The sequence below is a fragment of the Anarrhichthys ocellatus genome, unplaced genomic scaffold (genome assembly GCF_004355925.1).
Source record: "Anarrhichthys ocellatus isolate YVR2014 unplaced genomic scaffold, GSC_Weel_1.0 scaffold28, whole genome shotgun sequence".
Classification (NCBI taxonomy): Eukaryota; Metazoa; Chordata; class Actinopteri; order Perciformes; family Anarhichadidae; genus Anarrhichthys; species Anarrhichthys ocellatus.
In genome coordinates this window covers 5025360-5042133 of record NW_022280058.1, presented here as the reverse complement: position 1 = coordinate 5042133, position 16774 = coordinate 5025360, and the positions used below count along the sequence as shown (strand labels likewise).

General features: G+C 39.0%; 1 protein-coding gene across 2 annotated transcripts in view; it reads right to left on the bottom strand.

The window, feature by feature from the left end:
* Positions 1–830: 830 nt before the first annotated feature.
* Positions 831–16774, bottom strand: part of coro2aa (coronin 2Aa) — a 35157-nt gene continuing 19213 nt past the window's right edge. For both annotated transcript variants that reach the window (XM_031863021.1, XM_031863023.1), the window contains exons 2-12: positions 16558–16758; positions 13643–13759; positions 12772–12921; positions 12040–12219; positions 11019–11135; positions 9616–9720; positions 9433–9529; positions 8271–8383; positions 8047–8137; positions 7313–7572; positions 831–5408 (exon numbers count right to left, since the gene is read on the bottom strand). In XM_031863021.1, the coding sequence (XP_031718881.1) occupies positions 5268–5408; positions 7313–7572; positions 8047–8137; positions 8271–8383; positions 9433–9529; positions 9616–9720; positions 11019–11135; positions 12040–12219; positions 12772–12921; positions 13643–13759; positions 16558–16758 (1572 nt within the window). In that variant the 3' untranslated portion in view covers positions 831–5267. The remainder of the gene's footprint in view (positions 5409–7312; positions 7573–8046; positions 8138–8270; positions 8384–9432; positions 9530–9615; positions 9721–11018; positions 11136–12039; positions 12220–12771; positions 12922–13642; positions 13760–16557; positions 16759–16774) is intronic.

Here is a 16774-nt window from a genome sequence, read left to right as displayed (position 1 = left end):
CTTGATACAATACTCTTTTGCGAATTTGTCAATGGAGCTATTAGTCGCTGTAACCATTACTCCTCACCATACTAGTCTCAAGGAGAATCTTTTCTAGTGAGTCCAATGTAAGAGATGGAGACAAAATCCAGTCTTCTGTGTAAAATGCTTTCTGAAATTCACCCATACCTAATACTGAATGAGGCCTTCACAGTGTCAGTAAGTTAAGTGTTTGTGTTTTTAGTGTGAATGTCTATTTTTGGACTTCAACTAGGAATGGATCATTTCACGACCATTATGGACAAGGAAAATGATCACAGTGGTGGTTCCCAGCCCGTTTGGCTTGATAAGCCCTCGACAAAGCGATGTCGGCTCAGGGGACTCCTCATCAAAGCCTTCATTGTGGCTCCGAGCTGTCAAATCCTAGCTGGGTGTTTCATTTAAATATCTTGTTTTTTGGGCTGAAGGGGCTAAATTGTTTTTCACAAGAATAAAAGATAAGAAAAAAACATTTTGTTTACAGCAAAATGATGGTATGTTTTCTTCTTTCATATCTTGTTAATAACCCCATCTTGTGACTTCTTGGAGAGTAAATTTGAATGACATTTGGGCATGTGAGTATTGTTTTAAGACCGATTTGAGAACGTATCATTAAGGAGTTTTCCCACTAAAGTTAATGCTGTACTAGCTTGTAACCTGTAGATTATATTCTGAAACAAAATATAGTCATTATACGCTCTACAGAAACAATGTTACCCCGAGATAGAGAGCACTCGTCTCTAACCCCTTTTTTTAACATTGAGCCAGCAACAGCAACTCAATTTCATTACTGTACTTGTGAGGAACAAGCTTCTCCAGGCTGCTGCTTCTTTTAGAGCCCTTTTTTATTTTAAACACAAGCCAGGCAATCGTGTACAGATAAACAATGTTAGCCGTCTACACGCTGCAGCATCACAGACTCCAAATAGTCAACAGTTTACTGAGGGAACTGCAGGACCTGCAAGCAGCACTGCTGACTTTGTAGCAGAAATAGCTAGCTGCTTAAATGTTAATGTAGTTGAGCCATTGAGTTAAATGTTTTTACTTCAATTCATTGTTTTGTGAAAGAGGGTATTATGCCCTATTAGGGAAGACAAATAGATTTTATGTGATTCATTATTCTTTTTCTTACATTTCGAAACAATATAAAAAGAAACGGCATAACATTTAACAGAAAAATAGAAGGAAATCACAATAACTGCATTAAAATGCATCTAGATCAGGCACAGTGAGGCTTATATGAACCCAGCAACAACCCTTTAATGAACTGTTATTTATTAAAATCAGACATCTTCAGACGGTGAAGGCTACAGTCGACTCTGCAGCTTATTGTTCCAGTATAAAGTAAGAGACCGTCAGTGTCTGCATGCTTTAATACCGATAGGTCTCTGGAATAGATTGATATTGTTGTTGTCATTTGGCTTGTTGAGATGTTTTTCTGAGGACTTGGTATTGGACACATTAATAATAAAACCACAGAATGATGATCCATCTATTACAATTTTTAGTAGAGCAAAGTAATCATTACTTCAGCAGAACATTGTGATGATTAATTCATAAGATAATTTGGAGAAAACAGCAAGAAAAAAAGATTTGTGAAGAAACAACTTTGCTTTTCCACTCCCAATGGTTATTGTTAATAATTCATTCTAATGTATAAAACCTGGAAATAGAAATTATACTCTAGTTGTGCTGGCACAAGGGTGGTACACCACAAATATCAAAATATATGAGTGGATATTTGTTGATCTAGCTAGCAGTGAGCTCATCATTCTGTTGTCTTGGTGTCATACTGTTGCTTTTGAAACATCAAATCAAAAATCCAGCATTCATCATTTTAGAGGAGTACTCCAGCGATTTAGTGCTGCACTTAAATGAAGCTGGTGAATTCACAGAATGGTCAAAATGTCCTGACTTTTGTTCCCGAGTCAAGCTCTAAATCGCGGCAGCCTCATTTCCCTTGATGCAACCAAGAGCATCTTTTTTGTTTGACCCTCCCTAACAAGCCGACGCCCATGTCTTTTAAATTCCACACAACCAGTTTATTCCACAAGCTTAATGCTTAAAGAAGACGGAGGGAATTATTCATCTTTTATCACAGGCTGAGAAGTAGGCTACCATTACCATCCTTGCTCTTACAAATGAAAGTTGAAATAATAACCAATAAAACACACCCTTGCCTGATTCAATACAATCAGGAGGTTTTGCTCGATAACAAAGATGATGCACAACAAGCTCCTCCAACGGTTTGAAATGGAAAACACTTTTGTCTCCTAAGTGGGTGTGTCAATAATCATGGTGTGTTTGCCTATCCCCCTATCAATGAAAAAGCATTAATTAGCAACTATTTTGAGTAGGAAACACAAAATAGCATTTAATACTATTTATTTACAACTAAAGCCTCTCATAGTTCATAGCTGCTCAAAGTGCGGCCTGCTGGCCGTTGACGGCACTCAAAAGCTGTATAAGACAAATTATGCTGTTAACAGTTCAGTCACTATAAAACGGCGCTAAAAAAATTGGCTGAAAAATAACATTGGCTATGTTATTTAGCTAGAGGTGTGCAGTATTTATTTGTGGTATAAACTGCATCAAGCATTTAATTCCCAAGCTAACCAATGACTGTTCTTTAAATGCACAATGTTGGCAGACAACAGTTCATCCGTCCATTTCCAGAGAGACCTTTCAGAAGGAGAAATATAATAAAATACAAATAAAATATTTTTTTGGGATTGGGAAAAATCCATTTGAATAAGTTGTGAGGGAAACATTGACACGATTTAAGCTTGTTGGAATGGCTCTGGAAGTACAATCTACAATCTGTTGTGATGTGTTCAAATAACCAAATCAGCCCTTAAGCAAGTCCACGTCAGCTGCAAGCACAGCAGTGCACTGTGGGAATGTGTTGAGACTCATCCACCAATTTACTACGGCCGGGGCGTTGCTGCTCCTGGGCAAAAGTCAGCTAGAGATGAAGCTGTGCTAGAACTGTCCTCCCAGAGGTCAAAAGGTCCACAGTTGTATTGAGGCCAGTGTGTCTGTATGTGCTCGGGTGTGTATGGCAGTTTCCATGCGTTACATCTTTCCCAAGAGGCCATGAAATGTAAGCCAAATCTAGAATATCATTATGGTGCGTGTGCTTATGACTACATAAATACAGGCACGCGTGATAATGTGTGCTGTATCCGAGTGGTGATCTTGGGATGAACATCTATACGGTTTGTGTTGCCTAATATCTGCAAGCACTTCTGTAACATCTATGCATATTTACAAGGCAGAGAATTGTTCCTCTCAACGTGGCGAACAAGGGAATGTTTAAATTCTGAAGGCAACTAATATAAGAAACTGGTCTGATGGCAGAGTGGCAAAAACTATGAACACCATTCAGAAGTTCATTGAGGGAAAACGCATTTTTAAATTCCATTAGCATGGACTTCACCAAGTGCTCAGTGTGACTTTGTGTACATTTTGGTTATTTAAGTCTTTGCGGTTAAATTAACAGATCATCACAGCTAAGCATTTAAAAATAAAACATTGATGTTTTTCCTGTCACATGTAAGTAAACTGATTATTTTATGAGATGAAGACTTGTCTCCCTGTTGAGCTCACTTCTCTTCCACTCGCCTCATCCAGACTTTGTTATTTTAAACACAGAGGATCTCTTTCAAAGCTGAAACATCATACTGGTAACGCTGTCCATCTTCAAAAAAAAACAAAAAAACAAAACAATATCTACTCATTGAAACCCACTTACTTACAAACTTGACCTGCTAACGAAGACCGTTTAAAGCTCCAGAACATGCAAGTAAGCGCTGCTTTCAACTGTCAAGCTAAATAATAATTTGTGTTCGCATTCAAGAACTACATGTCCTGCAAAGGAATGGGCAATATAAATAAAATCCAATAATCATAGAGTGAAATCATTATATATCATAAATCCATTGTACCTGTTCTGAGGAACTGTATATGAATGAAATAACTAGATAGGAAGTTTAATTCAGTAAATTAAATAATACAGCAGAGATACTACATAGTATCTCTGACGGTACACACATTTCTATCATCTCAATATATATTATATCTCCCATCTGAACTCCCGCTATCACTCACCAGAGCTATGACGTGCTCATATTTTACTATCCACTGAAGAAGCAGATTCTCTTTCAGCTTAAAATATGAATAGAAAATCCCAGTGTCATGTTTCAGATTTTTACAAAGGGCAATAAAAGACCCCTTTTTAAAGAAAATACATTCACAACTAAAAGCTAGTGGAACACAAACTAACCCAGAAGTAGTGCAGGACTACGGCTCTACAATGGCTTTCAATTGTTGTTTTCACAGTGACCTCAGGAAAAATTAAAGCACGCTTTTAGTCCTTTTTAAAAACATGTTTGCATGCTGTATGTTGCAAAATTACAATCGGGAATTCAAGTACTTGAACAAATAGTCAATTTTCTTTGCCTGTATTTTAAAATAAATATAAAAAATTAAGAACTGCTACATGGCATCAGTTACAGAATTGGCTTACACAATAGCTGCAGTGAAACACATCGATTCATTTTCAAATTTCCAGTCATTTAAAAAATAAAAACATATGCAGCTTAATGGAACGCAAGAACACAGCTGGGATCATGATATTGTCATTCATTTAGATCGCTCTCATTCAAGCACACATTCAAGCACACATTAAAAACACCACAGCCACCTCCACTTACAGTAGTTTGAATATTGGAAATAAAACAATCACCAAGCATAAAAAAAAAAAATTCAGCGTGATCACACAGGATGTCTGCACCTGCCCTGCAACAACTTTCAAACACGCAGTTAGCCACATCATCCAGTCAAGACAGGCACAGACATCCTGTTTCATCTCCAGATACATAGAGCATAAAAAGCAAAAAATTAAAATAACTTGCATAGCTTTGAAGCGTACAAAAGAAAGGTCAAGGTCCACAGGTGCAAATAGTTTTAAACCATCTTACAGCTGGGTGAGACTCAGTGTTTTAGTGTACATGCATGAACAAAGAATATGTGCACTGTGTGTGTGGAACAGACAGAATGAACAAAAACACAAAAGTTGAGGTTCAAATCACCCCTGTGCAGTGAGTGTGGAGGGCTCATTAAAGGTAAAGAGGCGAGTCGGGATCCTAAGAACAGGTGTAGTGGTTTGAAGAAGGGGTTAGTAAGTTTGTACAGTGATGCATGTGTTCCTCGAGGCGGAGGAGGTGACCCCGCGGGTGGGGCAAGTCTTAGAGGGAGCTCTGGTGAGACTGGAAGTTTTTGATGTTCTTAATCTCCAGCTCCAGCTGTTTGACGCGCACGTCCCTCTGGTTGAGGAGCTCCCTCAACCGTCGGATCTCCTCCTGCTGCTTGTGGAACTTCAGTCGCAGCTGTGGACAAAACGCATGCAGAATATATCAAGGGTGTCATTTCCACTAGAGGCGGGGGAGACATGTACACTTTTTTTTGCTACTTTTAGGCTTCAGATTCAGTTTGATTTACTCAGTAAAATCTCTGTTTTCTCTAACTATCCAGCTGCCATAATCCAGATGTTGATACATTCATCTAGGTCCCCCTTTAATTATTATAGTGTACGCCGCAATACTGAAAGGGTAACTTTGGTATTTTTCAACCCGGACCCTATTTTCACATGTTTTTGTGTTTAAATGAGTAACAGGGACAACGCGTTTTGAAATTGGTTCAGTATTAACGGAGAAATCTGCAGACGGTGTTAACGGGCTGCAGTGTAATCATATCAGCCAGTTCTGTCCACTAAAAGTACTTGTTTTTGCCACCGACAGGCTCAGATTGTTCTTATAAGTGTCTGACAACATTATGAAAATGACCCTACAGAAATGGAAAACATTTTTCTTTACCTTTTGCTTGATCCGGTCTGTTTGTTATTCAGAGCAGTCTTGTTCTTAAATCTCACGTTACATCCACATTGTCAAATTCATCTATTTCTATTAACACTGTTAATAGACTGTACTGTACAGTGTTGTACTGCAACACAAAACCCGCCCCTCCTTTCACTAACTCCACTCACGTTTCCACCCTTGTCCTCTGGCAACAAGTCACATGACACAAAAACAAACAGAAAGCAAAAGGTAAGAAAAGTGTTTTTCTCTATTGCCTTTTCCATAATGTTGTCAGATACTTATAATAACAACCAGAGCATGTCAGTAGCGAAAACAAGCACTATTAGTGGACATAAATTGACGGGGTGCAATTGCCCGATATGATTACATTGCAGCCATTTAGCGTCTGTCGTCTACTGAACCATTTTCAAAAATTGTTGTCCCCATTAGTCACTTAGAAATAAAAACACAGGATGAAAAATACCAAAGTGACCCTTTAAGGGTAAGGCTGATGATATTCTATATTTTTTATATCTCGTGAAAAAACCAAAGCCAACAATTTGTTGGTTAGCACCAAGCCATTGAATCCTATTGAGATGTATAAGTTTAAAAACTGGTCACAAAGATGTACTGTATATTCTATAAACGTTATTTCCTAAAACTGCTGAAAACTTTAGCAAACATCACTCAAACAGGAGTAAATATTTGACTCGAAATACACTACAGAGTCTGTGTTTATTGTAATGAACACACACACACACATACATATATATATATAAATATTGCATGTTTTTAGACTACATTGATCACACAGCAATACAATATATTGGTCGCTAGATACAGAGACAATACCGAAGTAGGAGGATTACTTTAATGTTGGTTTTAGTAAGTTCATGGGATTTATTGTCAATAACAAACATCAGCAGCCTTTCTGAGAAGCAGCTGTGTGTATTGGACTTTTCTTTTACCCAAGTTTTTGCATTTGTCAGGTCGAATGTGATTGGGGGAGCTTGTTTACGCAGCCTGACAGGACCCTACTCAGCCTCCTCTGCATGTGTTTGAGGAAAACATCTTTAAATTCATATTTTTATTTACTGCTGACAGTGCAGTTTTATTATTCCAATGAAAAGATGCCAACTGAACATCAATCAAAGTGATGACTCTAAGATTTTTTTCATTTAAGTTTTAAAGTCTTGTCATACTTCATTCAATTTATTCCATCTTAATTTTATGGTTCTCTGGATATATTTTTCAGGGTTAGTGAATTAACAAGATAGAAATTCAAGCCACATTTCTAATTCTTCCGTTGGACTTAGTTCTATATCATTTCACCATGAAGTGTAATTAGATAGGTTGTAAATAAATAGCATTCGCATGGTTTTTAGACCCATGCCCTTAAAAACAAAACTCGAAGAATGACAAAAATCATCTGGTACCTCATTCTCTGTCCTGGGCGGAGTGCAAAGTGCGAGTTCTTCTCCGTTGCTGACGGGTGTCCGACTCCTGCCGTCCTCTGTATTGCCGCTGTCCTCGCTGCCGTCTTTGGTTCCCACTTGGTCCTGAATGTAAGACAGCTGCAGCATGCCTGGTCTGCTGCGAGACCTGCGAGTGTCCAGCGAGTTTCCCCATCCCTTGCTCATCTCGGAGTACGACTCTGCTACTTGACTTCCAGGCTTAAGAGACATTAGCACCGGACCTGGAGGACAAAGAAAGAGGAGCTGAATGATCCTGAAATGAGAATAAATGTTCTCAGAGATTAACCTTGATGAATTGTCATAAATTAAAACTACCTGACATTACATAAAGAAGTTCAAATCAGTCCTACCTTGACCAGCTACAACGTTTGCTCATGTACTTCGACTTAAAGTGCTGAAGTAAATGATATTCGTACTACTTTCACCACTGGTAAGGAATTATCATAATTACATTAGACACTATAGAACTATGACAGTAGTGACAAAAAATACACCTTTAGTATGGCAAAAAAAACCTTTGAAGTAAAGCAAGAACTCAGAATATAGTATGTGATCTTGATTCCACCGAGCCATACTTGTATTTTCTTTTCTGGTATATTTGAACCCTGATCATGATTCACTTCGGAGCAACTTACCACCAGACCTGTAGACCTCGCCAACATTTATAAATGTGTCACACATACATTAGTTCTGACCTTTATCAATGCCGCTGAGCCATTCCTCTGCAGACAAAGCAGGCTTGTTACCAGCAGTCATTGGATAGATGTCTTCTTGGTATGACTCTGACTAGAAACACATGCACAGTACATTTCAGACAGACGTACTTTTCGCACACCAAATTAGGTCTCATCAGCTTCAAAATGAAGGCATTTCTTTTACATATTTCCTCTGGTGTTTGTGTGAGTGGATGTGCTCTCACCCTGCGGGGTACGATCATTGAGAGAGGCTCAATAAGATTCTTGATTGTCACCAGTTTGTAGAACCTGAACACTTCACAGGAGCTCACATCCAGACCTCTCTTTGGCATCACACCTGAAGGAAGACACACAATTTTACTCTGTTGTATAGGAAACCCACTTTTTCTGCAGCACTACTGTGCTATAATATACTTATATTATTGAGCGTTAAGAAAAATTACTTTACACTGAAAGTGTGCATGACTGACGGAGATAAGGTAGACAAAACACAACTGCAAATAAGATTTAGTGTAATCACATTATGGCTTGAAAAGAAAGAGATTAATGCTATTAACTTTGCAATATGCAAAAGTGTACGAAAGCCCTTCGACCGGCGCACATGTATGTTCATATTGCAATGGAAAAATCAAAAAGTGTCAATGCAGGATCATACCCGCCCACAGCACAGCACCATGTTCAGTAAAAAAAATGATTGGCTTTTTAACACCCACCTTAATTAAAATAAATAGATATTTTCTGTTCATTCGACCTTTACGATGACTTTGGCATTTATTTCCTTACATTTTCTGGACTGCTTTCAAGTTTCAAGTTCTTAATTGTCATATGCCCAAAACTACAGAAAAGCCATCATTGGCAGTGAAAATCTTAGATCTCAGGCTCAAATATGTGAAAAAAAACAAGCAAGTAAAAAAACGAAATAATCTAAAACACAAAGTAGTGGAAGTTAAGGGAAACACTATATTTTTAAAGTTTCAGTTAAAACAGGACTTTAATTCAGAACATTACCTCAAAGGCTGAAAATGAGTCTAATATAAGCAGTTTCATATAGAAACTATGGTTGTAAGAACCCGGCAACATTTGGAAGTAGAATCTGAACTACTTCCATTTAACTATATCCTTGTTTTGCCTCTAAACGAGCCTGACTGCGTGTCACTTCACGTGATCTGCGACTTCACCTCGATCAGCCGGTTTGGCTATTCAAATATTGCAGGCTTATTTGCACAGCAGCTTTGCTTACAGTTGAAAGAGAGTCACCACGACCAGAAGGCAGGCAGAGTTTCCAAACAGCCATATTTTAGTAAGTAAATTGTTAAATCCAACATTTTGGAGACTGATTAAAAAACATAGTCCCAGTGTGTGTGTGTGTGTGTGTGTATTTCTTACCCATTCCTTTCTGAGGTAGGTTTGACCGGTACTCTGTTAGATAGTAGATATATGGTTTTTCTGAGCTGATCTCATAGTACCTCATATTTCCGTCACCCTGACAGAGACAAGAGAAGACTTTGTAACAATAATATGAAAAGTATTTTGTGTATAAAGACGTTCTAGTTGCTTTCAGAGACCCACCTTCCCAGCAAGGTACAGCATGTGTGTGTCTGGGTCGTAGAAAGGAAAGATGAGTCCTGACGAACCATCCAGGTTCTCTTGTGACAAAGGCACAGACAGATCGTCCTACAAACACACACCAGGATCAAAAAACAAACACTTCAGCACCAGCAACATGGACAACATTCCCTCATATCAAAAAAACACTCAATCATTTAAATCCACTTCTACATGAAAAGCACTCTCCGGCACTGAATAAAAAAACAGAGTACTTAGTCCCTAATCCCTGTTTTGGCTTTAATCTTCCACCCACGATACACTCTCACAAATCAAGACACACCAATGTCCACCGGTTTGTCCACTAGATGGCAGAGTTGTGTTTGTGAGAGAGTGAGCATTGCATTAGCCTCACTGCATCAACCTCAGGGATCACACGTTTGTATTTGGGGTTTTTTACACTCCAAGTATCTGATCCATACATGAGACCATTTGAAACAAATTATGATAAATCAATGATTTGTTGAAAACCCTTTCCCAAAGGGTTTGTTCAAAAGGTTCCACTTTCCTCACCTTTTTCTCTTAACATTTCCTTTCTATACTCATCTCAATATTCAACCGTCCTTTTTTCTTTTATCCTGAATCTTTACTACTCAGAGGTTTTAATGACGTGAGACAGGAAATAGGGCCGTCTAGACTCGTGACATCTCTGCCAAATATGAAATATTATGAATTCTCTACTATTGGGATTATTCCTATTTCTGGGTCTTTGCTCTCATCATTTTCTTGACATTTTCTTTTTCTTCTTATGTGGATTGTCTACATGCACTGTAGTTAAGGCATCTCTGTATATCACTATTTATTGTTGTTAAATTTAATCAATCTAGAATTACAGCCTCTTAGTTGTGTGCCACCGCCAAACAGGGAAGTTGCAGTTTATATTCATGTCTGTCTAAAATGTCATAATTTTATCCAGTTAACTATTTGTTACTATTACTACTATTTTGATTATCTATTAATCAAAATAGTTACTTTTCAAGTAAAAATGTCAAACATTCGCCGATTATCCAACAGTAAACTAAACATCTTGGACTGTTGATCGAATACAACAAGATATTTGAATACAAACTCAAAGGTCCAACTTTAATCTTTTTCAGAGCGTCAGACTGCATCTCATGGTCTGTATCAGTGAGTGGAGCTGGTTCAGGCGTCACCACATGACCGAAATGTGGAACTCCAGTCACCTGATAACAATTGATTGTATGCGTCATCACATAACAGAAACGCCACATATTGAAACCAGATCCAGCTGACCATGATTAAGACCGTGAAATGTGCATTAAAGCGCAGAAAAAGCTAAGTTTTTGGACCTTTAAGGTGAGGTGATTCTGTCACAAAATACTTCCTGTGCTATAATTTGCTCTCACCTGATCCCACAGAGCAAACTGTCGGTCATTGTAACGTGAAGTGCCCGATGTGAAGAGCATCTTCATGTTGCCCAGGAACAGCACCTTGCTGGCTTTGTGTGTCTTGCAGTTGGATTCCTGCAAACACAACAGGCATACTAAACACTTGATGTCTTTACATTACATTACATTACATTACAGCACTGTGATGTAATGTTTCTTATGTTTCCAGGTGAGCTTGTTTAGCAGGCCAAAGTAGCGAGAGCGGACTGATACAAAGTGTGTGAGTCAGTGGCTGGTGACCCACAGGTCTGTGGAGCTATGCCATGGGCCTGCTCTGGCCAGAGGTGTCAGTTTTGGCTGTGTGGTGCTGGATGAGTGCCTGGGCTGGGAAGAGGGAACGAGGCAGGAACTCCCACTTATGCAATATTGGCTGAGATGCTATTGTACAAGACATCTAAGGCTTGTGCTTTTTAGGTTTTATTGATTTTCACTGAAAAAAAATATCTCGATTTTTCCAGAGGAACATATTCATTTAACTGATTTTCCTTCAGATTTGATGTCACCATTTATCCAAAATTGTGTTTTCACCCCCCAAAAGACCTGCAGTTTGTTCATTGCAGTTTAAACTACATGAGGTTCTTTTACGAAGAGTGCATCTAAAAAAAGCTTCCAGTCAAAGTTTGAGAGAAAAGGTGAATGAGCTGCTGATAATGCAACAGAGTCCTTAAAACCTATTTAAAAAACAAGAAATGCTTCAGCTAAAAATAGTTTGTGCTAAAAATATGTTATATTTAAAAAATATATTTTTGTATTTCTTTTATATGTGCTTTTTATACATTTTTTAAATATCTGAAATAAACACATAAATTCCTGTGTTTGTTGAAAAATAAATAAATAATATTATCCCCAACTACAGGTTTTCTTTACAGTTATTTAGATGAACTGGTACATAGCATAGTAACTACCTTTAAAATTAGAGCACTCAAATTTAACTACAGAATTATCTGAAAACAGGAAAAGACAACACACACACACACACCTGCAGTAGGTTTCCTGAGCGCGGCTCTATGAGTCGGACCTTCCTGTCCTTGCAGGTGGTGGCAAAGAGGCTCCCCTCTGTGTTGAAAGACATGGAGAGGACGACGTCTGTGTGGTGGCTGATTGTCCGTACGGGGTTTTTTATCACTTGCTCAGGACAGTCCAGGTTCCAGATCATCACCTGGAGGTGTAAATTACACACCGTGTAAATACACACGCGCACAGAAATTCAACAATCAACAACAAGTTTGGAGAGAAACTCAGTTTTTGTACTTGAGACTTGGCTTCGAAATTTTGTGGGAAATAAACGTATCGATTCGAACATTCATACTGACAATAGCTTTTATCCACTAAAAAGTCTAAAATATATTTTTTATTTTATGTAATAGTGCTTCAGGACTCTTATTGGTTCTGACTTCACTCGGTTCTCTATATTAAAAGCTGGCTACATGTGAAGCAAACTGGTTTGTATGAAGTGATGTCTGATTACATCTAAAAGAAAACGTGTTTACTGCTGTTCGCACAGTCAAAAGTGGGGCGACTTGGTATTATTTAATTATACTTAATACAGATCAGCAACAATCAGCAGGTTGCGTCGTCATAGTGAGTAATCTCGATCATGATATATGAACAAGAACTGGGCTGCTTGTGACCTGTTTGGCTGCATGGTAATACATATTACGTAATAGCTTGTAGTTTTATGTGGCTGTGTTAGGGTTAGTGTGTGTGTTACCTGGTAGTCATAGCCCGTACTGAAGAGGATGTTGTTAGCGGTCGGGTGCCACTCAATGAGGCCCACTCTGCGGCTGTGACCCTGAAGCTCCTTCCAGGCTGCTGTGAGGTTCTTCAGCACACCATGAGGAGGGATTTCCCACACTTTCACCTGTAGACACACACAGGAAACCACGTAAACAAACACACAATGTATCTAAGAACACATTTTTTGACAAAGACTTGTGCATACAAAACATATGAAGAACTTATAAAACATGATGTATAAAACATTTCATGGTTCCTGATTCTGAAATGTGAAGATCTTCTGCTTTTCCTTTGAATTGTTTTACTTTTGGGTTCTGGGCTGCATTGCACACTATCTTTTAGAATTGTTACCTACTAAACATTCAATCTATTGCTTGAAAAAATAATCAGCAACAATGTTTACTGAGGTAACAAATCAATTGAGAAGTTGGGTCATTTTCTTATCGACTTCTGTACAATCTGAGTTCATTTTGCAAACAGAGGAGTCGCCCTCTGACGGCCGTTTGAAAGAATGCAAGTTCAAGGTACTTCCTCAATGGCTTCACTTTTCAGACCCAAAAGGTTGCTGCGTGGTGTAACAATTGTTTCACAGTGTGGTATTAGCACTTTTACTTGAGTAAAGACTCTGAATACTTTCTCCACCTCTGCAAACACACACACTCACACACACACAAAACAAACACTCTGCTCGTAATACCTCTAAATCTATGAAAAGTTGGAATGACTTCTAGTTGTTCTTGAAAATGAAAAGAAAATGATCTCCCTGCTGCTACATGTTCATAACGCAGGGAAATGATAGCACATCAGTGAACCATTTTGAAAATGTACTTTGTGTGTGTACAAACCGTGGTGTCCTCGGAGCAGGAGGCGATGCAGTAGTCGTTGAAGGGATTCCATTTGACGTCTAACACGTTGCCTCTGTGGCCCGATATTCGGGGGTGCTGAGGATCCACTTTACCCGTCTGATATACAAACAGACAAAAAAAACGTTAACTATGTAGCTAGTTAGCTTAGCATAAAGACTGGAAGCAGGGGGAAACAGCTAGCCTGGCTCTCTTCAAATTCATGTTAAAATCTGTCTACTGATTAACGCGTTAGATCTAATTTGTTGTGGGCCATTAAATCAAAAATGAGATAAAACACGCTGAAAGGTCCCGTGGAGATCAGGGGAACTGCAGAGTCTGATGCAAATTATCTGAGGTTTTATCATGTTGTCATTTATTGTTAAAATAAAACTCAATCAATTTAGCATTGCACTCCTATAAAGTTGTCAGATTTATGGTGGACAGTTTGAAAAAAAAAAAAAAAGGATTTTAAAAACAGAGATATCTTACGTTGCCTACATTACCCACAATGCAACTCAATCACTACCAGTTTGGGTGGAGATGTGGGTGTGTTATAATAGTAGCGGCTAATGTAGCCTCAAACTGCAAGCCTCAAGCAAAGATGAGGAGCGGGTCAAAGAGGTCTGGTAAAAGATTTGTCGTTTTCAGACCAAACCAAGGCATCAGACATCTTTATACAACTTTTTCCACATATGCAGTTGTACTTCCAAAGTCCTGTAAGCTGACTAGTGAAATTGAAACTTCCCCTTTCATATAAACATATTGGTTCGAGCAGCTTTAAAGATAGCCGGATGAAATATACAACAGGTCCAGTTGATCTGTGCAGGTTGGTGAAAGTGTCCCAGCTTGCCTTGCAGTCAGACTCCTCTTGACATTAACATGAAACCCCTTAAACGGAAGGTGGAATGGCACAAAACGTTTGGGACACACGCCCTGGTTTTCCATGATCCTGTTACAAGAGTCTTGAAGATTTTCTGCCTCAACAAGACTGCTAATTATGCTGTTTGTACAAACAGAACAATCCCTCTACCGACACACTCCCACCTGCAGGCTAGATTACTGTGCAGGTAAGGTGTGTGTGTGTGGAACATGGGAATGATGTAACAAGTATCTGTGCTTTCCTGCAAAGCTGACGCATGCACAAGTGAGTAAACCATAGCATTTATGTTCAACGCGTTAACTACTTTCTCCACAGAACAATACCTTATCTGTGAGTGCACACACATGGACGGGAGGTAGACTGTATATAATAAGAGGTGAAGGGCAGCAGACGTGGGACTTTTCACCTCCTTGAGACAGTTAAAGGAGGAGAAGAGGGGGGTCAAAAGATGAGTTATTTCATTCCCAAGCTCGTATGCAGTTCCTGCCCATGTCAGGAGGGTGGTGATAACTCACCGAGACGATTTAAAAGATGGAGAGAGGGAAAAAGGAGGGAGAGGTGTTCAGCTTGATGAATGGCTCTGGACTAGAGATATACAGCAGGACCGTAAATCTAACCGGCACACGAGTGAGGAAGTCTGGCTCAGTTTACTTGAAAGATCCCTATTGTTACTGATAACACCAGTGGATGTGATAATGTGCATAAATAACGTCTGGGAGAGTATTTGATTGATCACATTTAAGGTGAAGTTTGTGAGTGAGATAAGATAGAATAATGAGGAGGAAAATAAAGACCACATGTAATGTTTAGGTTGGAGTGAAAAAGTTGCCGGGGGTTTCCTGGTATTTGGAGATTTTGTTTTGGCTCCAGTGCCGACGTCCTATTTATAATCTGACAGCAGAGCTGTCTTTTCCAGGTGTGTTGTGTGTGCAGGAGCAAAGAGGGAAACAATGGGAGGCATTGAAGTCAGCAGATGAACCCAATAAAATTAATTTTTCAAAAAAAAAATATATATAAGAAAAAAAATCTGCTCTTCCTAATCACTTCTGATGTGAATTTACATCTTTTGTAAACTGTCCAGCTTTTTGGTTGAAGCCAACTTCAGTTATGAGTCCAATTTGTCATGTTGATTTTCCCAGTTTCTCCTGTTGTGTGCCTGCTAGGTAGCTAGCTGGAAGAAACCTTAAGCATCATGCTCATTGGCAACAGTATTAACCATCTTTTTACGCTGAGCAAAATAATAACTATGAGGAACTACAAGGATCATAAGTAATTCTTTCTTCTTTTTTGTTTGCAGAGATGTTGTTCAGGATGTCAAATCTTTCTACAATGCTTTTTGAACAGTAGCCGCAGTGATTTTCTCCGGCCAGTATAATCAGACTGAATTGTCATTTTATTTCACTTAATTATTAGTCTGACTGACATTATGTTGACGTTAGCTGATTATTCTGTTTCGTTTTGCTTTAACCAGTTATGAGTGATGCATCTCCTTGATATGAGGATTTAGGAGTTCATTATTAGCCATGCAACAACATGTACAGTTGTTATTCTTGATGCTATTTTTCATTTATGTCGCTACATTTAAGTATGTCAATCTTTTATGAATGTAGAAAAGTTGAGTTGTGTTTTAGAGTGAGAACACTTTTGAGGGGCATTTCAAGTGTAGAGCTGTGGACAGGATGCAAAGTTACACGTTTACATACATTTTATATGCAAGAAGTTCTTGCCTGACTAATGTTTCACCACTGCACCTTTCAAAATAATGTGTGTCCAGTACAACGCCCCCCACCACAACCTCAAACTGCGTAAGCTGTGTACACAACATCATTAAATAATGAAAAAAAGATGGAGATTCAGAGGTCTGGAGCCAGGCCTTTTCCCCCTTGTAGGAAGATAAATTGTCTCTCATCAGAGTACATATCAACAAAACATATCACAGTATCCACCATCAACATCCGGAGAGAAACGGTGCACATGCCACTTTAAAAAGCTGACATCAGTCTGTAAAATCTGCCATGAGATGGGAGATACTCACATGATGGATAGGCAGCACCAGGAAGGCCCCTCCCCCGGCACACTCAGTGATGACTGCCAGGAAACGTGGGTTGACGGCACAGAAGTTGTTGTCCTGTACGCTGCATGTGATTGGCACGCCATCATAGCAGCTCTCCTTGGTGGCAGCCTTACCGAACACGTGGCGGAACTTGGAGCTGCGGTACTGAGGACGCCATGTCATCTGAGGGAAGAGGATG